Below are 24,313 nucleotides of genomic sequence, written 5' to 3'. Positions count from 1 at the left end.
TTACTGAGTGTTTATTCCATGCTGGGCTCAAGATTAGGGATGTAGGATCTGGGGTTTTGTGAACACCTGTGACTGTTATAAAGATGAGCATATGTCATTGAGACAAGACTTTTGCCCTGTGGAAGAGCTTCTCCAAGGCCCCCTTCATGTCCCTGTTCCTTAGGCTATAAATGAAAGGGTTCAGCAAGGGTGTGACCACTGTGTACATCACAGAGGCAATTACATTCTGGTCACTGGAGGTGCTGGATGAGGGGAAAAAATACAGCCCAATAACTGTTCCATAATACAGAGATACCACAGAGAGGTGGGAGCCACATGTGGATAAGGCTTTGCAGATCCCCTTGGTGGATGGAACCTTCAGGATGGTGGCCCCAATGCGGCCATATGAGATCAGAATGCACATTAGTGGGAGAGTAATAACTGCAACTCCTACTGTGAAAATGGCCAGCTCATTGAGGGAAGTGTCTGAGCAGGAGAGCTTGAGCAGGGCACCAAGGTCACAGAAGAAATGGGGGATGGTGTTGTCAGCACAAAAAGACAGCTGGGCCAGGAGCAGGGTGTGACACAGGGCATTGGCACAGGAGAGAATCCAAGATACAGTTACTAGTAAGGTACACAGTCCCTGTCTCATGATGGTGGGGTAGTGGAGAGGGTGACAGATGGCCACATACCGATCATAGGCCATTGAGGTGAGCAGGAAATTGTCCAGATCAGTAAAAAATATAAAATAGTACATCTGTGCTATGCACCCTGCATGGGGGATAGATTGGTCCTGGGTCTGCATGCTCATTAGCATCTTAGGGACAGTAACAGATGAGAAGGAGACGTCAGTGAGGGCCAGGTGGCTGAGGAAGAAGTACATGGGGGTGTGGAGGCGAGAGTCCAGCCTGATGAGCAGGAGGATGAGCAGGTTGCCCAGCACCGTGGTCAGGTACATGCCCAGGAACAGGGCGAAGAACACACCCTGCTGCTCTGGCGGGATGGGGAGCCCCAGGAGGAGGAAGTGGGACACGCTGCTCTGGTTCTCCCTCCTCATGTTTCTCTCCTGTCTGCTGGGATGAAAGGACAGTGAAAGAAGCAGAAACTAACACATTTTGATTTACAGCAGCAGATAAAAAAAAGAGTCCTTTCTGCTGGTGAACATGCCAATGTCTGACTTCACTGCCCTGTTCATGCAAGAATCCTTTAAAGTGTATGGTATTATCATATAAAATGAGAGAATAGCCAAACGAGAGTTTGATACAGAAGAGAAACTGACTCAGTGGTATTTTTCCATTATCTAGGGGAGAGGTAGCCTCTGTCATAATTTGCAGCTGTGTCTAGTCAGTGAAAAGAAAGACACATTAGAGGGATATTAAGTTAAAATCTCCTTAATTTCTGTTTTGTGTCTGTATGTTTGTAAACAATCAGAAAGTTTGAACGTCAAGTTGAGACATATTGAATTTTTGAAATATGACTTCAATATCCATTAATAAGTAAAGCATAGGGAGGAAGTTTCAACAACAAATACTCAAAAGAAAGTGGATCAAAAATAAATAACCAAGGGACTTCCCTGGTGGCACAGTGACTAAGAATCTGCCTGCCAATGCAGGGGACACGGGTTCCATCCCTGGTCCGGGAAGATCCCACATACTGTGGAGCAACTAAGTCCGTGAGCCACAACCACTGAGCCCATGTGGCATAGCTACTGAAGCCCAAGTGCCTAGAGCCCATGATTGGCAACAAGAGAAGCCAGTGCACTGAGAAGCCCATACACCACACCGAAGTGTAGCCCCCACTCACTGCAACTAGAGAAAGCCCACATGCAGCAATGAAGACCTGACATAGCCAACAAATAAGTTAATTAATTAATTTTAAAAATAAATTTAAAAAGTTTCCATTATGTATAAATGTTGAAGTAAAAAAGAAACATATCTGTTGATTGAACTCTGAGTGTCTTAGAGCTCAGTCTTGCAATACTACTGCTTTACAGAGTAAAAATTTCACTGGCAGTTATATGTATTTTTACTACTACTTATATTTATCATTCTCCAATCTCCTCCTGCTTCAACAAGCTCTCATGACTCCATGAACATCCTCAATCCAGAATGAAAAGAGTTGTTTCAAGCGATGTCAAAGAGAGAAGCCAGATATGTCTCCTCCCCCATCTTTAGGAACTATTAATAAGAGTGACTTAAGCAAGAACACAGAGAAGTGTGGAGCACCTATGTACACACACACACACACACACACACACACTTGCTGTTGGTGAAGGATACCCAGTTCTGCTCTGAACTTTATGCTCAAGTGACCTAGCTGCCAGGAGTATGGACTGGTTTCTCACCTTTTCTAAAGGACACCTGGAGACCACATTTAGCCCACAAATTCTGTGGTCCTGAATCTCTCACCAGCATCAGAGAGAAAACTCATGAGCCTGGAGCTTACCCCTCAATTCACCAGCTTCAGAAATGGAGATGTGAAGACTATGCTCCACCCACCAGGGAGGGGACCCAAGGGGACAGGGCACAAAGCTCTTGGTTAGAGACATGCATTAAACATGTATTAATTGCTCCCTTCAGGACAGATGCCCTCAGGCAGTGGACCCTAAACTTTGATGTCCACAGAATCACCTGGGGAGCTTGTTAAAAATTCAGATCCCAGCTCCACTTCCAGTGATGCTCATTCATGAGGTCTGGAGTCAGGTAATTCTAAGGCAGATGGTTCTAAGGGCAGACTTTGAGGAAACAGCCTCCTGAGGAAGAACACCAGGGTGATGCCCCATTGAGTGTGAGCCCAAAAGGGGATGTGGAAAGATCTCCTTACAGACCCTTCCTACCAGATTAATGCTTCCCTTAGTTAAGACATAGCTTGGATTGTGAAAAGGTATTTTTCTCCACAGTTGACTTTCTTTTTTGATTTGCTGCTTTTAAAATTAATTCTGCTTCATGATGAAAATCCAAATAACATAGACATGAAAACAAAGGATAAATTCAAAGTACTTCACCCTTCCATTATTCATTTTAATCCTTCTAAAATGGTTCTTACTCATAAGATTTTATGTTTACATAAGTGGGATTTATTTTATATGGCATTTTATAGCTTTCCTTTTCTATAATAATTTATTATTACTATATTATAATATTTGCATTTCCCCTTCTATGCATATCAATACATAGAATGTACACATCAATACATCAATCTACTTAAAATTTTTAAGTTTTAGTTGATCTCTTATTGAATTAACACAAAGATTCACTGTAAGACTTTATTAAAGATTACACTATGCCTTGAAACCTCTTTAGTTAGTTGTGCGATCAAGGTTACTGTAATATCTCCAAAGCATGTTTTAATGGGCTCCATTGTCTTGGTTCCCCAGTGCCTGCGGTTCGCTCCTTTGAAAAGAGAAGAATCTAACTTCGAAAATGCCCAGGAAAACACATGAAGAATGGAAGCCCAAGCTGAACCCCATGGAAAGAGAGGCAACAGAGCCAGATTGTCTTCATTCACCTAAGGGATTGCCTACCTCAGAGCTTATGGAATCAAATAAATGAATAATAAAAGAAAGTTGCTATAGTAATATTCTAGGCATGTATCAAATATCAAAATTCTTCAAAAAATTTTGATTTCCATCTTTACGCCCCGAACAGACTAGAGTTGGGGACATCACCACAGCCTTAAATTCACTCCAGATGCTGGTTACATACTATTTAGCCTTATGTTTACATATAAAGTTGTTGGACTTATTGCATTTTTCATAGCACAGACATACACACAAAGACAAGATGAAAAGCGAGTCTAAAAACCTGAGGCTCAAAACAAACAAACAAACAAACAAACAAACAAGTACCTAACAAGCCAATAACAGATAAAATAAGTAATACGAACTAAATTAATCTAAAAGAAAGCAGAAAAAGAGGAAAAAGAAGCAAGAAAATCTCCCCCAAAGTCTATTTGAACTAAGTGAATTTAGCAATTGCAGCAGGATACAAAGTTAATAAACAAAATCCAAAAATCAATGGTACTTCTATATCTTAGCAGTGAGCATTGAGAATTGAAAATTTTAATATACTATTGATAATAGTATAAAAGGTAAAAAAATACACATGGAGAAATTTACCAAAACACTTGCAATACCAGTACATTAAAAAAAAAAAAAACCCACAAAACACTCACAGGTGAAATTAAAGAGGATGGAAAAAAACAGAGATATACCTTGCACATAAATTGGATGACAGTATTATTATAGAGCCAGTTCTCCCCCCAATTGATCTATAGATCAATGCAACCAAAGTCAAAATATCAGCCGTGTACTTAATTTTATATAGAAGTGAGAGAGAAACAAAATAGCCAAAACAACTTAAAGACTTTACCTAATTTCAAAACTTTTTGTAAATCCATAGCAATGAAAATAACAATAATTGCATGAGTATAGGAATATAGATCAATGGAAGAGTGAATAATTTTGAAATAGATCAATACATATAAGGTCACTTAACATTTTACAAATGCACCAAGGCAATTTAATGTGTCAAGGATATTGTTTCAATAAATGGTGTCAGGATGATTCAATAACAATATGTCTTAAATGAACATAGACTCGTGCTGCACCACATGCAAAACATAACTTGATATGGGTCAAAAGTGCAGGAACTATAAGTATAAAACTATTTTGAAGAAAACCTTGAACAAAATCTTGGTAAACATGGGGTAGGTGACATTTTCTTAAATAGGGCACAAAAGTCATGAACTATAAAGGAAAAAAATATAATTTGGGCTTAATAAAAATAAAATGCATCTGCTCTTCAAAAGAAACTCTTAATAACATATAAAGACAAGCTTCAGATTGGCAGAAAATATTTGCAAAACATATTTCTGATAGAGACTTGAATCCAGAATATATACAGAAGACAAGCAATCCGATTACTTGAAAAAGTATGTGCAAAAGATTTGAACAGATATTTCACCAAGAAAATATATAGCAAATCAGCACATAAAAAGACACTCAACATCATTAGTCATTAGATAAATAGAAATGAAAACCACAATGAGATAGTACAACAGACCCATTAGAATGGCTGAAATTCAGATGACTGGCAGTACCTAGTGGTAGCGAGGATGTTAGAAATTAGAACTCTCATACATTGCCGGCAGTAATACTCGTATATATGTCAGTGCTACTCTCTCACTTTGTCACAGCTTCCGCTTTCCCCAAAAACATTTTTTAATGAGGGAATACAAAGCTTGTTGACAGATGCACAAAGTGTATTGAAAAGCAAGGAGATTATGTCCCAAAATGATGTATTTGTCTTTTCTAAAACTTAATTAAAATAAATTCTACAGCCAGAGTGCGGACAATTCTTGACTCACCCTCGTACATCATAATGGATTAAAAATTGTGGTATATTTATGTGATGGAATTCTAAACAGAATGAGAATAAGTAAATCAAATATACACTAAACATTGACAAGTCTCGCAAACAAAATAAACAAATTTGGCGAACAAAATAAATCCGACAAAACTGATGAAGTGATCTACATTAAATTGAAGAAGTTCTGTTCCTCAAAAGCCATCCTAATTGCACTTGATGAGGAGAATACCACACAGAAGGCTTAGAATATTGGTCAAGATAAGTGGGCTATGACCGTGTCAAGTCCAAATGAGGAACTAGATGATGCCTGGACCTTTCACCCAAGTTCTTCCCTCTGAGTCACAGATGTAAAACAATAGGGCAATAGTAGCAAGCCCAGAGCAGTGCCTCCCGAGGGGATGGATGAGAGGAACACTCTCTGAGAGTCTGCAAGTAGAACAGGAATCCCACTTGGAAACAGCTGTGCCCCTCTTAGCTTTCGAGATCCAGAGACAATTAGCCTCTGTTCCCACTAATGAGATCTCTGGGGCCTCCAAACCTGGAAAATATTTCCAGCATGAGTCCCCTCAGGCCCTCCCAGTTCCATCCACTTATTGTGACTGCAGAAATCTACCCCACAGTTGCCTACAACACCGGGTTTTATTTCAATCATCCAAGAAGAGGCCGAGTCTCCAGATGGGGCTGTGACATGACTTTGCCATTGTCCAAGGAGAAAGCATGTAGAGTGCAGAACCCCACTGCTGAGTAACATCTGAGGTTCGTTGAGATCAGCTTGGTAAGTGCTGAATCAGATAGACCAAAGTTCAAGTCTGGGTTTCACTGCTTACCCGCTGCCTCAACAGGGACAAGTAGCTTCACCTCTTTACACATCAGCTTTCCCTATGTGAAAAACAGAGAGTTAATCTAATAAGATAGTGAAAATACAGTGACAGAAATAAAATACTTTTAGCACAATGTCTGGCAGGATAAGTCAATATGTGTTATTCTTGCTATTGTTGTTGCTGTGATCTTTGAGATATTTTGTAATTTACCCATAGCTCACAGATGACAGAGACAGGGTTGATGCTCAGGTCTGTTTTACCCAGAGTCTACACTCTTGAGCACTAAGTCATTCTGCCTCTTGGTGGGTAGTGGGGTGGGGAGGGGACAAGAAAGACTCAAGAGAATGACATTAAACTGGAACATCAGAAAGAAGCTACCCTGTATCTTTCTGGAACGCTGCACCTCTTGACTGCTCTTTTCTCCAAGTTTGTTCCAACAATCTCTCTGCAGATATATCTCTGTTTCTGTTCCTCTGTAACAAAGGTTTCTGCATGGCTCCCGGCCAGAATGCTACCTCTTATCTTCACTCTACAGGAACTTACCTCTTCAGAGCCCAAAACTAATGGCTCAGCTCTCCATATCACTAACTCCGAGTTTTGAAAAGACAGCTCACCTGACAGTTTGACTCATCCGACTCCATGGTTCAATCACCTGTGTCCAGAGAACCTGAGTCATGTTCCGTGCAGCTCACTGTCTGCTCACTGTCTTCCAGCCACACTGGTCTTCCTCTACCGACCAGGCCCCTTCCGTCCTCCAGACCTTCACATATGCTGGAAAGTTCTCACCCTTACTCTTCTTTCTTCTACTCCTGATGTAGCTAGTGGCTACTTCAGGTGCCACATTGTATCTAACTTTTTCAAAGAAGTTTTCCCTGAACTCTTATCTAAATTAGATTCTCCAATTATACATTCTCAGTGTTACCACTATATCTCTCCTTTTCATACTAACCAGAGTTTCTGACTATGTACTTACTTGCTTATTTGTTTGTTGTCAGTCTCTCCTGTAAGTGCAGAGATTGTGCCTGTTTTGATCAACTTTAAATATCTTGTGCCCAGAGGCCTTCCTGATGTAACGCAGGCAATCAGTAAACATTTAAATAGATGAAAAATTACACACATAGCTCCCTAGACCCATTGTGGAAGCATTCTAAAGGATGGATCTACTCCACATGGTTACATTCCCAAAGTAGGTGACAAATATCTATAGTACCTATGAGAAAATAAAGGCCTGCCTTAGGAGGTAGCATTGTATGATGGACTAACTTCCAGGTCTGGTTGAAGAGAGATCTTAGTTTGTGCTGACTTATCCCCTTCTTAGCTGTGTGATCTTTTTTTTTTTTTTTTTTGCTGTTTTATTATTATTAGCTGTGTGATTTTAAGCTGATCAGTTAGCCTCTCTGAGCTTTCCTGATCTGAAAATGTAATGATACATGGCATATAGGTTGTATGAATTAAAAGATAGAGGTCATTGGCACATAGTAAACACATCATAAATGATTTTTATACCTACAGTCCTGCAAATGGTCCCTGAAGCCTTTGCCTTTTTCATTCTTCCCGTTCTGGGAATAATTCAGAGTTATCCATATCACAGGCATTCCTTTTCCCATTGATGTTTCCAGAACATTCCAGGTATTCTGTCATTTGAGAAATACTCTAGAGATCATTTCTCAGGTATTTTAAGCTATATAATTTTTAAATGGACTCCCTTGATAAAAGAAATCACCTTAATTCTTTCTTGTTTATTTGAGAGAATTTTACTATATGTACCTCTAAGAGGGCGGCTGGAGGAGTGAAAAGCCTTTTACTCTAGAGCCCTGATCTACCATTTGTGGTTTCTTGGGCAAGTTGCTAAACTCTAAGTCATCACCCAAGTCCATCCTCTTCACTCTGTCTCTCTACCCTGGGTCCCATATGTGTTCTTTCTTATTGGCCTCCTTACATTATATAGGCATTCTGGCCCCAACAGTCCTTCTCTCCACAGTAGCAGAGTGATCTTTCCACACCATCAATCAGATCATGATTGTCCGCTGCGTACACATCCACCTGCACCCGTAGGTCTCTGACAGTACTAGAAATCTACATCCACAGCACACTGCCCCTGCCTACGCCTCCCCACCTGTCCTACCCCTCTCCTTTGTCTACCATGTTTGAGCCACAGTCGCCTTCTTTCTGCTCCTCCAAATACATGTGCTCATGCCATGTTTACAATTCCTGCACACACTCTCCCCCCCAGTTCTTCACTTGGCCTGCTCCTTCTTATCCATTCCTTCATAGTGAGTTCTTTGCTAACCACAAAATTTAAAGCAATCTGCTAGTGATCGCTATATTTTGTTTTCATTCTAATATTTATTTGCTTGTTTATGTAAGTGTTTCTTACATGATTCCTCTGACTAGTGTATTATCCATTGTTTCTCTGGTAATTAGAGCAGGAACTGACATAGTAAGTACTCGCTGAATAGGTGGATGTATAAATGAATTAGTTCTGGGTGCCTAGTCACAGGCAGATTGTAAGGAGGTGAAGATCACAAACTCTAGAGTCAGAACTGTCAGATTTAAACTTTACTTTTGTCTCTTTAGAAGTGACTCAGTTCCTTCATCAAGAAAGTGGGTATAATAATAATAATCTCATAGATCTCTTTAGGTTTAAATGAGATAATACACAGCCATCAATATTCCAAATCTTTCTTAATTTTATGCTTGTGTTTCCATCTAGACAATATTAGGGAAAAAATGTTTTGGAAGCATCATCCTTCATTTTATTCCTTAGTTAACACCAGTGAGATGAAACCAGGAAACCACACATTCAATGTCTCTGAATTCCTCCTCCTGGGCCTGTCTGAGCAGCAAGAACAGCAACCTCTCCTCTTTGGCATCTTCCTGAGTGTGTACCTGGTCACCGTGGTGGGGAACACTGCCATCAGCCTGGCCATTGGCTCTGATCCACAACTCCACACCCCCATGTACTTCTTCCTGGCCAGCTTCTCCCTCACTGACCTGGATTTATCATCCACCACGGTCCCCAGGATGCTGGTGAGCATCCAGGCTCACAGGCGCAACATCACCTATGCTGGATGCCTGTCTCAGGTCTACTTCTTCCTGTGGTTCATCGGTCTAGATGTTCTCCTCCTGGTGGTGATGGCATATGACCGGCTTGTGGCTATCTGCTACCCCCTTCACTACAGCTTGGTCATGAGTCCCAGATGCTGTATCCTGCTAGTGGTCATGTCCCTAATCCTCTCCCAGGCATACTCCCTAACCCACACCATTCTCTTGTCTCAGTTATCCTTCTGCACTGACAACATCATCCCCCACTTCTTTTGTGAACTTCTCCCCCTGTTGAAGCTCTCTTGTTCTGATACTTATGCCAACCGATGTGTGCTGACATACTGGGGAGGGGCACTAACCGTCTTGATCCCCTTGCTGATCATCATTTCCTATGCCCGCATTGCGGCTGCCATTGTGCGAATCCCATCAGCGAGCGGGAAGTGGAAGGCGTTCTCCACCTGTGGCTCCCACCTCTCGGCAATTTGCTTGTTCTATGTGTCAGCTATCGGGGTGTATTTCATTCCCTCCTCCGCTGATTCAGCCAGCAAGGACAGGATTGCAGCAGTGATGTATGCTGTGGTGACCCCCATGCTGAACCCATTCATCTACAGCCTGAGGAACAAAGACATGAAGAATGCCTTGGGGAGACTCCTGAGCAGAAGGACACTGCAATTTCCATGAGGCCAAAGACATCATTTGGGGGAATTCAGGGGAAATCAACTTATAGGGTTATCTTGGTGCCTCCATCCAAATCCTGCATCTGCCACTTGCTAGCTTTCCAACCCAGGGCAAATTAAATAACCTCCTTGAGCCACAGTTTCCTCACTCACAAAAGGACGTAATAAAATATTCTCTATCGTGCAGGGTTTCTGGAAGGGTTAGAAGAAAATAATATACATATATGTAAATTTATTTATTTATTTATTTATTTATTTATTTATTTATGTTATAGTAAACTCCCAGGAAAGTTTATTATTATGTGTATTGTCACTTGAGTTTTTTAAAATTTTTTATTTTATATTGGAGTATAGCTGATTTACAATGCTGTGTTAGTTTCAGGTGTACAGTGAAGGGATTCTGTTATACCTATACATATATCTAATCTTTTTCAATTTCTTTTCCCATTTAGGTTATTACAGAACAATGAGTAGAGTTCCCTGTGCTATGTAATAAGTCCTTCTTGGTTATCTGTTTTAAATATAGTAGTTGTACTTGTCAATTCCACAGTACTCCGCATGGTGTAAATTTATTTAGATCTTCATTGTTTTCAGCAATATACAACATATGCCTTTGAGGTAAATATTTTCATTGTACAGAAGAGACAGCAAAGGCTCCAACAGGTTAAATTATTTACCTGAAGTTTCACAGCTAATAAGTGGCAGAGCCCGAATTTGAACCCAGGTACCTGATTCCCAAATGCATACACTTAATGCTTAAATGGACATGAAATTCACATATTCTTCTCAATTACTAGTTTTCTCTCTTTTTTGCTTCCCTCACACTGTTCACATACACAGTTTCAATCAACAACTTCTCCTAATACAAACAAACCAAGTAAAGCAAATAAGAAGCTAGAGAATGAGAGTACAGACAGCCTCAGAGATTCTATCTCCCTGAGGGAGCACACCTTCCGCTTGAGCTTAAGTCCTGTCCTTACTTAGATACCCTGAAATGACTTGTGAATCAAGCCACATGATCAGTGAGAAGGGGACTTGAACCACACTGTTTGGGACTCTCATCAAGTTTCTTTTACTGAACCATCATTCTTCAACAGTCTATGTTTAGATCTGTTTTAAAATATAATTGTATCAGTGTCATTATTGCATCTCCCCTAGGGATGCTGCTGAGGATATATCCTAACAATCTGCAGAGGGCTTTATAAGAAAATGTAGGAGAAAGTTTGGAACCTGCACTGCACTCTGTATTTCTTCCCTACATAAATGAGACTCTACTGAGATCTCACTGATAAACTCAGATTTTTAAAATAGTTTTTTAAATAAAAGTAAAACGTTAACATTAGAGTCCAAAATACTTAGGTTTATGTATTAGATTTACCATTCACTGCCTGTGTGACTCTCAGCAAGTTCTCAACATCCCTGAGTGTCAGGTTCCAAATATAAACACGTGAATAGTAACTATAGTCACTATCTTCTAAGGCTGCTGTGAGAATTCATATAAATAACATATAAAATGCTTAACACAGTGTCTCCTACATACACTATAATCTGCAAATTCTGCTTAAAACACAAACAATATTGAATTTTCTCTTCTTTTCTTTCTCTTTTCTTCTCTCCCTCCTGACCCCTCCCTTCCCCTCTCTTCCCTTGCACCTCCTCTCAGAGAGAACCTTGACATTTGCCATTTTAATTGCACAAGGTGACATGTCCATCCTAAACTTACCAGAGAATGAATCTCTGGTACCAGGAAATTGCCTCCAAGGTTTTTTGTTTTTGCTGTTGTTGTTTTAATTTAGGCTGCACCAGGTCTTAGTTGCAGCCTGTGGGTTTCTTAGTTGTGGGGCACGCAGGCTTCTTAGTTGTGGCATGTATGTGGGATCTAGTTCTCTGACCAAGAATCAAACCCAAACCCCCTGCATTGGGAGAACAAAATGGTACCCCCTGGACCACAAGAGAAGTTCCCCTTGAAATTTAAAAAGATATTGAGGATACGTCTCAATACTAAGGCTCTATCATGACCCTGGTCCACCTTCTCCTTGAATGGTGCATACAATTGCAATTCTCTGCTACTCTCCATGACTTCTAGTGATGCCAATTAGTGTTACCATAGCAGCAGCAAATCCCTGACTTTTCTTGCTGCCCAAAGTCTAGACAAATGTTGATTTCACCACCCTTTCTTGCTTTCTAGTGTTTGAGGATCAGTTGAATCATAAGCACGCACTAACCAATGAATTAATGGCCAGGGACCATTTTCAGTGGCAGTTTCCAGTCCACATACATTGTCAAATTGACATCAAGAAAATGGTTGTAGACTCTGAGTTCAGGAACATTAGACTCTCATGTTCTCGCCTATAGAGCAATAGATTCTCATTCTCCTCTCTTGACATTATTCTCTATCTTTTCATATTCTACTCCCCCTGCCTTGAAAACCTTCTGCTATTTTCCATTTTGCAATGACCTACCCTCACTTCAAGACCCATTACAAATGTTTCCTTCTGAGTGAAGTTGTTCTGGATTCATGCACCTAGGAGAGAATTATTAATTCATTCCTTTATGTACCCACAGGCCTTGGCAACCTTCTCTACAAAACTATTGTAAATAGCTGTTAACATTTAGATGTTTGGGGTCCATATGCTTAGCTATTTGAGGATAGAGAGTGTATCTTAAATGTCATAATTTAAAGAGTGTGGAGCTGGTGAATGAATAAACAAATAGACAAGTGAATAGAACAGAATAGAACAGAATACTCAAAAAAAATTAGAATATGATAAACATAGAACTTCAATTCTCGTACAAAGATGCACTGTTTAATAAATGTCCTGCAACAAATGAATCGCCATTTGGCATACAAGTACTAGGAGAAAACAAGGTAAATTCCTCTTTAATGTCGTTATTCAGAACAACTTTCATTCAAAATCAAGAGGCAATAAAAATTTGATATATTTGATCATATAAAAACAAAATTTTCATGGCAAAGAAACTCTGTAAACAAAGTAAAAGACAATTGACAAACTAAAAAAGATATTTGCAATGTATATCACAGATAAAGACAAACAGCACTTCAACCAATAGACCAAAACATACCAACACCATTCACTTCCTGAGATGATGTGATAAGAAGGGTTCAATTTCACTTTTGTGAGATGTCAAAGTGGTATCATCTCAGTTCAACCATGAGGAAACCTCTGACAGCTCCAAATGAGGAACATTCTACAAAATAACTGTCTAGTGCTCTTGAAAGGTGTCAAGGTCATGAAAACAAAAGTATACAAAATTAAAGGAAATTTTAACAGTGAAAGGTAATGTATGAGCCTGGATTGGATCCTACCTGAAAAAGGACATTACTGGGACAAGTAACAAAATTTGAATGAGGTCTGCTGATTATTTAATAGAATTTTAGGGACTTCCTAGGTGGCACAGTGGTTAAGAATCTTCCGGCCAATGCAGGGGACATGGGGTTGAGCCCTGCTCCAGGAAGATCCCACATTCCATGAAGCAACTAAGCCTGTGTGCCACAGCTATTGAGCCTGTGCTCTAGAGCCCGTGAGCCACAAATACTGAGCCCCTGTGCTGAAACTACTGAAGCCAACGAACCTAGAGCCCGTGCTTCACAACAAGAGAAGCCACCTCAATGGGGAACCCGTACATTACAATGAAGAGTAGACCCCACTCACTGCAACTAGAGAAAGCCTGTGTGCAGCAACGAAGAACCAACACAGCCGATCAACAAATAAAATAAATAATAAATAAATTCATTTAAAAAATAGAATTTTATCTATATTAATTCCTTGATTTTGATAATTGCACTGTAGTAATTGGGAAAGCTGGTTATAAGGTATATAAGAATGCTTTTTACTATTTTTGCAATATTTTGCAAGTCTAAAATTATTTCATAATCAAGTAAAAAAAATTAAAAATAGAAAAGTAAAAAACAAATAAAAATAAAATATGTAGAAAAGCCATAAATATTTGGATATTAAACATCATACTTCTAAAAACCCATGAATCAATACCCAGGAATAAACCTTTTACCAGGAGGTAAAAGACCTGTAATACAGAAAAGTATAAGAAACGAATGAAAGAAATCAAAGACAACACAAACAGTTGGAGAGATATACCAAGTTCTTGGATTGGAGGAATCAGCATTGTAAAAATGACTATACTACCCAAAGCAATTTATAGATTCAATGCAATCCCGATCAAATTACCAATGGCATTTTTTACAGAACAAGAACAAGAAATTTTATGATTGGTATGGAAACGCAAAAGACCCCAAATAGCCAAAACAATCTTGAGAAGGAAAGATGGAGTTGGCAGAATCAGGCTTCCTGACTTCAAACTATACTACAAGGCTACAGTGATCAAGACAGTATGGTACTGGCACAAAAACAGAAATATACATCAGTGGAACAGGATAGAAAGCCTAGAGATAAACTATGGTCAACTAATCTATGACAAAGGAGGCAAGGATATACAATGGAGAAAAGGCAGCCTCTTCAATAAGTGGTGCTGGGAAAACTGGACAGCTACACGTACAAGAATGAAATTAGAGCACTTCCTAACACCACACACAAAAATATACTCAAAATGGATTAAGGCCAGACCCTATAAAACTCCTAGAGGAAAACATAGGAAGAATACTCTTCGACATAAATCACAGCGAGATCTTTTTTGATCCACCACCTAGAGTAATGGAAATAAAAACAAAAATAAATAAGTGGGACCTAATGAAACAAAAGCTTCTGTACAACAAATGAAACTATAAGCAGGACGAAAAGACAACCTTCAGAATGGGAGAAGATATTTGCAAACGAATCAACAGACAAATAATTAATCTCCAAAATAAACAAACAGTTCATCTAGCTCAATATCAAAAAAACAAACAACCCAATCAAAAAATGAGCAGAAGACCTAAACAGGCATTTCTCCAAAGAAGACATATGGGTGGCCAAGAGGCACCTGAAAAGCTGCTCAACATCACTAATTATTAGAGAAATGCAAATCAAAACTGCAATGAGGTATCACCTCACACCTGTGAGAAAGGGCATCATCAGAAAATCTGCAAACAGTAAGTGCTGCAGAGTGTGTGGAGAAAAGGGAATCCTCTTGCACTGTTGGTGGGAATGTAAATTGATACAGCCACTATGGAGAACAGTATAGAGGTTCCTTGCAAAACTAAAAATAGAGTTACCATATGACCCAGCAATTCCACTACTGGGCTTATACCCAGAGAACGCCATAATTCAAAGACACATACACTCCAATGTTCATTGCAGCACTATTTACAATAGCCAGGACATGGAAGCAACCTAAATGTCCATCAACAGATGAATGGATAAAAAAGATGTGGTATGTATATTCAATGGAATATTACTCAGCTATAAAAAGCCATGAAACTGGGACATTTGTAGAGACATAGATGGACACAGAGACTGTCATACAGAGTGAAGTGAGTCAGAAAGAGAAAAACAAATATCGTACATGAACACATATATGCGGAATGTACAAAAACGGTACAAGTCAACCGGTTTGCAAGGCAGAAATAGAGATATAGATGTAGAGAACAAACATATGGACACAAAGTGGGGAAAGTTGGGAGGGTTGGGGGGAGTGAATTGGGAGATTGGGATTGCCATATATACATTACTAGAAATTAAAAGAAAAAAAATACCAAATTGTACACTCTAAATATATGCAGTTTATTGTATGTTAACTGTATCTCAATAGAAGTTCTTAAAAAAAAAAAACCGAGTCAAAAAAAAAATCACCAGGGAGATAAGATAATACTTTGAGTTGCAAGATATGGAAAAGACAATATATCAAAGTTGATGAGCTTCAGATAAAGTAATGCTTAAAGGGAAATTTATCACTTTAAATACTTACATTGAAAGATAATAAAAAGCATCTATGAAGTGACAAAATATTCTACCCCAGGAAGCTATAAAAGACTGGACAAGATATACCAAAAGTAAGTGGAAGGAAGAAATAATATAAATAAGTGCAGAAGTCAGTGAAATACAGTACAGATAAGAAAGAGAGGTAATTGAAAGAAACAAGTTGGTTCTTTGAAAAATCAACAAGACTGATAAACAGCTACTAGATAATTAAGAAAAATGAGAGAAAAATGATTATATCAGGAAGGAAAGAAAGATTCTCACTGCTAAGCAGTGGAAAACTTTATATGAACAAATTTGTCCAATTGGATGAAATAGACAGATTCACTGAAAAATACACCAATTTAAAACTGACCCACTATTGGATACCTCTGTGAACACACTTAAAACCATTTAATTGTACACTTTAAATGGGTGTCTTGTATGGCATGTGAATAATATCTTAATAAACCAATTACCAACACAATATTCAGGTGTTTTAACAGAAAACTGAATACACAGAAAATAAGATTAATAAACTCAGAACTGAATCATAAAGAGAAAAGAGATGGAAAGAAAAAAAAATAACAGCCTAAAAGCCATGACGAAAACACTCAAAAGGTTTAACATACACATGTATTTATTTAAAATCTCACAAGAATATGATAGAAATAATGGAATAGAGGTAATATTCAAAGTGATAGTGTCTGAAAGTTTTCCAAAACCAATCACAAACATCGACTCAGAGATTGAAGAAGTCAAGTGAAATCAAAGCAGAGTGAATATAAATGAAAACAAAACAGGCATGTTATAATCAAACTACTGAAAACCAAAGAGAGAAAACTCTTAAAAGTAGCAAGAGGGAAATTAGTGTGAAAGTAGCAAGAACAAAACTACACTATATAGAAGTGGAAATATAACTGCCACCACACCTCTGGTGAAATCCCTAGAAGGATTGTATACAGTTGCTTACTGCATAATTCACACGCTATTGCAACCTTCTCTTGGATTTTCTCTCTTCCCTGCTCATTTTCCCTCATTTGTGTTTGCTGGGATCATCTCTGAAATAAACTAACTTTATCCCAGTCTTTGTCTCAATAACTGCTTTGAAGAAAACCCAAGCTAAGACATTTGGTAACCTAACTGGCTCTAAAGAAAACAAACAAACAGATGAATCTTTAGTACAGGCTTCTGAAATTGGATTCCTTGCTCTTTGGATGATAACAGGGACCACACTGGTGATGATAAACAGGGTGGTATTAATGGCTAGTGTGTGTAACTTCACAATCAGAAAGTCTCTCCACTGTAGTGGATTGGAAATAAGTGGAGGCAGAGGGGAAATCATCAAGTGATGCGACACCCTTAGCACTTAAAAAAATAAAGGGCAAGGGTAAGTCTGAGGATTGTCAATTTAGTTTCCTTTTGTTCCCTTCTCTAGACATACTAAAGAAGGACAAGAAGAGATAGCTCGGACAGCTAGCCACTAAAGGCATGCTGTGAAAGCCAAATGATTCCACATAAGTATTTAAAGAAACCAAAGCACAGCATGTACTGAAAATCACACCCAGAACTTGATCATAAGAGTTTGGGGAGCGTAGCCTTAGAAGGTTTCCTGTCCTGAATCTAGGGTTCTTACAGGGAAAGGGTAGTGTGGGGGAACAAAATTTGCCGCCCCAAAATGTCTCTTTGGCTTGCTGATTATTTCAAGTTGAAAATCATAAAGGCCTGAAAGACTCAGGAAGAATCTTGATCTTCCTCCTAACTACCTAAAAGGATGTAGATAGAGGACCTGTTCCAGGAAGGGAGCATCACCGTTGATTACTACAGTATGTAGACAGAGAGGAACCTGCAAAGTCTGCTTGTTAAAATTTCTTGTGTCCCATTGTCTCTGCATGGCCCCCAAAGCATTTGGTTACCAAACATTTGCTTTTCCTCCTTCAGGTGAATTGCCTTCCTCCCCTTTGAAATCCCAAACTACTACCCCCAACATCCTCTTTTGTCTTCCACTGAAGATGATACTTAAGGTGAGGGTTTCTGCCATTTTGGACAAGTTACTTAGTTTTCCTCGATCTCTCCCGTGTATACATGTTATTAAAATTTTATTTGATTTTTCTCCTGCTATTCTGTCTCATGTCAATTTAATTCTTAGACAAGCCAGAAGAACTTAGAAGGGTAGAGGAAAATTTCTTTCTTCCTAATGGCAGAAACATGAAATCTATTATTAGGACCTTTGGACAGAGTACTTTGAATCCTCAGAATCCTTTAAATTCTATAGAGGGGTAGAAGGATTCCATTTCCCCTTTAATAGGAACTCACTAATCAGGAACCCACTGCCTGATTACCATGAAGAGGTTTTATGGTAGATTTAGCAATTGCAGCTTCTTTTGCTCCCTGATTCCTCATCCTTGCAATTTGACTTTGTACCTCCTCCCATCAAGAAGTGAAATTTGGACAATCAGTCCCTCTCATTAGGAAGCACACAGGAGGCTACTAGAGAGCTTCCTCCACAAGAGGGCAGACAGCAGTATCAAGCAGTATCAGCAGTATTTCGTCTTGTGGAACTGAAAACCACAGCCACAGAAAGATAGAGAAAATGAAAAAGAGAGGACTTTGTACCAGATGAAGGGACAGGATACAGCCCCAGAAAAACAACTAAATGAAGAGGAGATAGGCACCCTTACAGAAAAAGAATTCAGAATAATGATAGTGAAGATGATCCAGGTCTTTGAAAAAAGACTGGATGCAAAGATTGAAAAGTTTACCAAAGACCTAGAAGAATTAAAGAGCAAACAAACAGAGATATGCAACACAATAACGGAAATGAAAACTACACTAGAAGGAACCAATAGCAGAGTAACTGAGGCAGAAGGGCGAATAGTGACCTAGAAGACAGCATGGTGATAATCACTGATGCGGAAAAGAATAAAGAAAAAAGAATGAAAAAAACTGAAGACAGCCTAAGAGACCTCTGGGACAATGTTAAATGCACCAACATTTGCATTATAGGTGTCCCAGAAGGAGAAGAGAGAGAGAAAGGACCTGAGAACATATTGGAAGAGATTATAGTTGAAAAATTCCCTTACATGGGAAAGGAAATAGCTACCCAAGTGCAGGAAGTGCAGAGAGTCCCAGGCAGGACAAACCCAAGAAGAAACAAGCCAAGACATATAGTAGTCAAGTTGACAAAAATTAAAGACAGAGAAATGTTATTAAAAGCAACAAGGGAAAAACAACAAATAACATACAAGGGAACTCCCATCAGGTTAACAGCTGATTTCTCAGCAGAAACTCTGCAAGCCAGAAGGGAGTGGCATGATATATTTAAAGTGATGACAGGGAAGAACCTCCAACCAAGAATACTCTCCCCAGCAAGGATCTCATTCAGATTCAACAGAGAAATCAAAAGCTCTACAGACAAGCAACAGCTAAGAGAATTCAGCACCACCAAACCAGCCCTACAACAAATGCTAAAGGAACTTCTCTAAGCGGGAAGCATAAGAGAAGAAAAGGACCTACAAAAACAACAACAAAACAATTCAGAAAATGGTACTAGGAACATACATATTGATAATTACCTTGAATGTTAATGGACTAAATGCACCACCCAGAAGACACAGACTGGCTGAATGGATATAAAAACAAGACCCATATATATGCTGTCTCCAAGAGACCCACTTCAGACCTAGGGACACATACAGACTGAAAGTGAGGGGATGGAAAAAGATATTCCATGCAAATGAAAATCAAAAGAAAGCTAGAGCAGCAATACTCATAACAGATAAAATAGACTTTAAAATAAAAAATATTACAAGAGACAACAAAGGACATTGCATAAATATCAAGGGATCCATCCAAGAAAAGGAGATAACAATTATAAATATCTATGCACCCAATATAGGAGCACCTCAGTACATAAAGCAAATGCTAACAACTATGAAAGAGGAAATGCAAGGCGGAAATAGACACACAGGTGTAGAGAACAAACACATGGACACCAAGTGGGGAAAGCGGGGAGGGTTGGGGGGGAATGAATTGGGAGATTGGGATACCAAATTGTACACTCTAAATATATGCTGTTTATTGTCTGTTAACTGTATCTCAATAAAAGTTTTTTTAAAAAAAAGAATGATGCCAAAAAAAAAAAAAGAAGTGAAATTTGCACCCCTAGAATATGGATTGGCCTAAAGTCTTGCTTTCACCAATAAAACAATAGCAAATTTGAAACAAGCAAGGATTTGAAAAGTGTGTGTTTTCTTGCTGTTCTTGGAAAACTGGCAACACGTGAACAAGCCTCAGCCAGCCTGTTGTATGATGACTCTGCTGAGCAAGTCTAAACTGCTAACAGCAGAAATGTAAACTAAATAAATGATTGCTCTTGTTGCTTTCTGAACACTAAGTTTGAGGGTGGTTTGTTACACAGCATTTGATAACTGATACAGACCTCCTCTGAGGTGGGTGAAATGACTCACAGGATGATGTTTGCCTTCAAATGCCTGCCACCCTCATTTTCTGTAGACTAATAACTTGGAACAGATTTCAGCATAGCCCCAGCTATGAGGATATTTACCTAATTCATTGACATGGGAGCAGAAGTTGACTAACACATACCACTAGTAACTGGAGGAATCCAAACAGAAGTGGATCCTCAGGGTACTGGACAAGGAAGTTATGGAACATAAGGCTGGGTTAGGAGATAAGAGCACCTACAATGAATTCTCATTTACTGCTGGGACCATTGATAGGCTTGGAAATGATGGTTGCCTACATTAAATGGCATGCAGATGCCAGAACAGCTTGGCAAAGTATTGAGAAAGAGGTCAGAATCTCAGGGTTGTGACTATGTTAGAATGGATTTATTATATGAGACCTGTGAACCCATCAGCTAACTACATTCCCCAAGAAGGAACAGAAGACACTCCCTTCATTAAAGAAATAAAGGATACGCTGGTGGGGAAGACAACAGAATCACCCAAAAGTTGCCTGGGGTCTCTCCTCCCTAGGACACAATTGATAGGAAACACTAACATGGAGTTTGCCTCCCTGTTGTCAAGAAGGATAAAGTTATTTTGGGGTATCAGAGGCTCAGGGAGCCGCACTTAATCATCAAAAGTAATGTGAATGAAAATACCAAATACTAAAATGTGCAGCAAGGCTAGATCTTCTAGGGATCTGTCAAAATGGCTGACACACCCTGGTGTTTCTAAGGCTGAGATAGATGGGAAGCCAACAAGGATATTGCTAAAATTATTATAACCAAAAAATCAAAAATAGTACGTGGAAAGCTAGTGATGCTTTTGCAATAAAAATCATAATATTTCATCCTGTCGTAAGACTTGAGCCAGGGTGTAAGGGCATAGCAACAAGCCACCATACAATGGAAATGCTGTATTTGGGATTAGGCTCAAGCAGGTCCAGAGAGGACAAGCAATGGGCACGGTCAGCCTGGAGCCCCATGTCCTCTACCTGGGCTTCAATTTCCTTTCACTCAACTCATACCACTGGCCTGTAGGGATGAAAACACCTGGTTCATAGATACCATCATGATGCCTTGTGATGTGCTAAAAATGGATGGGTATATACTGCCAAGATGGATACTGCCATATACAACTCCACTCAGGAGGGACTCTGAAGACCCACGGAAAGAAGAAATCCTCCAGTGGGCAGAGCACTAAGTCCGCTTGCTTATGTTTTTTGAATGGGAGTAGAAGCACAAAGATAAGAATATAAATAGACTCTTTGGAAAAGAGGAATGTCTTGTTCTGATAACTTGTTCTGAACTCTCGTGCACTGTTGGCGGGATTTTAAGCTGGTACAACCACTATGGAAAACAGTTTGGAGGTCCCTTTAAAAACTAAAAATAGAACTACCACATGACCCAGTAATACCACTACTGGGCATATACCCAGAGAAAACCATAATCCAAAAAGAAACATGTAGCATAATGTTCACTGCAGCACTATTTACAATGGCCAGGACATGGAAGCAACCTAAATACCCTTCAACAGATGAATGGATAAAGAAGATGTGGCACATATATGCAATGTAATATTACTCAGCCATAAAAAGGAATGAAATTGAACTATATGTCATGAGGTGGATAGACCTAGTCTGTCATACAGAGTGAAGTAAGCCAGAAAGAGAAAAACAAATACTGTATGCTAACACATATATATGGAATCTGGAGAAATGGTACTGAAGAACCCAGTGACAGGCAAGAGTGGAGATACAGAAGTAGAGAATGAACTTGAGGACACGGGGCTAGGGTGAGGGGCGAAGGGGAAGTTGGGACGAGGTGAGAGAGTAACATAGACATATTTACACTACCAGCTGTAAACTAGACAGCTAGTGGGAAGTTGCTGTATAAAAAAGGAGATCAACTTCATAGGAGATGCCTTGGAGGGCCAGGACCAGGACGGGGAGGGTGGGGGGAGTCATGGGAGGGAGGGGATATGAGGATATATGTGTAGATGCAGCTGATTCACTTTGGTGTACCTCAAAGACGGGTACAAGAGTGTAAAGCAAATATATTCCAATAAAGAGTTTAAAAAAAAAGACCTACTGTATAGCACAGAGAACCCTACACAATACTCTGTAATGGCCTATATGGGAAAAGAATAGAAAAAAGAGTGGATATGTGTATAACTGATTCAGTTTGCTGTACAGCAGAAAGTAACACAGCATTATAAATCAACTATATGCCAATAAAAAGTAATATTAAAAAACATATTAGCTTAACATGAACCCATCTCTTGGTACAAATATTAGCATTGAGAAGCAGGCTGCTAAAGCAGGTAAGGCTATGAACTCCAGAGTCAGACAAGAAACACATTTCAACCTTCCCTTTCCGACTTACTAGTGATCGTTTCCCCATCTGCAAAATGTGATACTCATAGTACCTAATCCAAGATGGTTATAATTGGGGAACTAAATGGCATAATCATTTTAGAGAGTTAATAAAGCAGAATAAAATAATTATTAAGCTTTATGGATAAATCATATTTAGACCTGTATTATAGTTAATCACATATATGTGTAAATATACACCATGGGCAAAGGTAAATTCCATAAGGGCATGGAATCAATATCTCCTCTGACTGACACAGTATCTGGAAAATGGGAAAAATTAATAAACCCTGGTTGAATCATATCATAAAAATATTCACACTTTCATTAGAATAACAAATGAATTTTAATCGACTTCGCGCCTGTCTGGCTGAGATCACCCTACATGATATCAGGGAAATATTTTCAACATTTAAGAAGACAGTACATATCATTCATGAAATACACTGATGATACACAGTGTAGGGCCTGGGGAGTTAAGAGAATAATTTCAAGATCACTTTTCTCAAAACCTAACTAAATACAGTAGGGAACAATATTTCTTCGTAAGCACATGGGTTCTCCAGAGTGTAACTGCAAAATATGGATTTAGGATTAAAGTCCTTGTGAAGAGAGTGCATGAATTCCAAAAAGTCTGCTCAGTGCCATCTTCATTTCTTTGTTCCTGAGGCTGTAAATGAAGGGGTTCAGCATAGGCGTCACCACAGTGTAAAATACAGCTGCAAGCCGGTCCTCACCCCCTGAGTGTGATGAAGGCGGGTACAGATAGACACCGATTGCTGTGCCATAGAACAGGAAGACCACAGTGAGGTGGGACCCACAGGTGGAGAAGGCCTTCTGCCTGCCAGAGGCAGATGGGACCCTGAGGATGGTGGAGATGATGTGTACATATGACAGGATGATAAGGGAAAGAGGACCAGTGAGTATCACGGAGCACATTGTGTACAGGGCTACCTGGTTGGTGCTGGTGTCTGAGCAGGAGAGCTGCAGCAGAGGGACCACATCACAGAAGAAGTGATGGATGGTGTTGCCCGCACAGAAAGAAAGCCCAGCCATGAGCAGGGTGTGTAAGAGGGCAGGGAAGTTGGTGAGAACCCAACAGGCTGCCAGAAGGCGCACACACACAAAAAGGTTCATGAGCGTGGTGTGGTGAAGGGGCCGGCAGATGGCCACGTAGCGGTCATAGGCCATCACCCCCAAGAGGAAGTCATCCAGTGCCCCGAATGTCATGAACAAGTGCATCTGGGCCAAACACGCCCCGTAGGATATGGTCTGACTGTGCATCTGGATGTTCACCAGCATCTTGGGGACCGTGGTGGAAGAAAAGCAGGCATCAGCCAAAGAGAGGTTAGCCAGGAAGAAGTACATGGGGGTGTGGAGGCGGGGGTCAGAACCGACGGCCAGGATGATGAGCAGGTTCCCCAGCATGGTGACCAGGTACATGGCCAGGAAGACGCCAAATAAGAGAGGCTGCTGCTCTGGTCTCTCAAAGAGACCCAAGAGGAGGAACTCAGTGACACTGGACTGGTTGCTCTGGTCCTTGCCACCATGCTTTCTTAAGGGAGAGAAGACAGACATGTCAGAAATTGTAGAGAAGGTGGTACTTCTAGCTCTCTTTGAAAGAACCATCCCTCATCCAGTTCACATATGTCCACATGCCAAGTCCCTGGACCTTCCCCTCGTGATGCCTATTGTTCCCCATTCAG

At 39.8% G+C, this 24,313-nt stretch overlaps 2 protein-coding genes across 2 annotated transcripts; one reads left to right on the top strand and one right to left on the bottom strand.

Moving 5' to 3' along the window:
• Nucleotides 1-94: 94 nt before the first annotated feature.
• Nucleotides 95-24,236, bottom strand: LOC130844278 (olfactory receptor 1J4-like). Its single transcript, XM_057720599.1, has 2 exons — nucleotides 23,661-24,236; nucleotides 95-1,045 (listed from the first exon to the last, which is right to left on the bottom strand). Exons 1-2 carry the CDS (start codon nucleotides 24,234-24,236, stop codon nucleotides 95-97), a joined length of 1,527 nt encoding a protein of 508 aa, XP_057576582.1.
• Nucleotides 8,951-9,895, top strand: LOC130845150 (olfactory receptor 1G1-like). Its single transcript, XM_057721949.1, has one exon. It carries the CDS (start codon nucleotides 8,951-8,953, stop codon nucleotides 9,893-9,895), a length of 945 nt encoding a protein of 314 aa, XP_057577932.1.
• Nucleotides 24,237-24,313: the final 77 nt, after the last annotated feature.

This window comes from Hippopotamus amphibius, chromosome 2 (assembly GCF_030028045.1).
Source record: "Hippopotamus amphibius kiboko isolate mHipAmp2 chromosome 2, mHipAmp2.hap2, whole genome shotgun sequence".
Taxonomy (NCBI): Eukaryota; Metazoa; Chordata; class Mammalia; order Artiodactyla; family Hippopotamidae; genus Hippopotamus; species Hippopotamus amphibius.
This window is presented reverse-complemented; position numbering and strand designations above follow the sequence as displayed.

Bases quoted from the DNA above. Each gene is read 5' to 3' on its own strand.
- LOC130845150 (XM_057721949.1), top strand. From the start codon at position 8,951: ATGAAACCAGGAAACCACACATTCAATGTCTCTGAATTCCTCCTCCTG.
- LOC130844278 (XM_057720599.1), bottom strand. From the start codon at position 24,236: ATGGTTCTTTCAAAGAGAGCTAGAAGTACCACCTTCTCTACAATTTCT. The intron at 1,046-23,660 runs GCTGGGCTTTCT...CCCAGCAGACAG, and splicing joins TCTTACACACCCTGCTCATG to GAGAGAAACATGAGGAGGGA.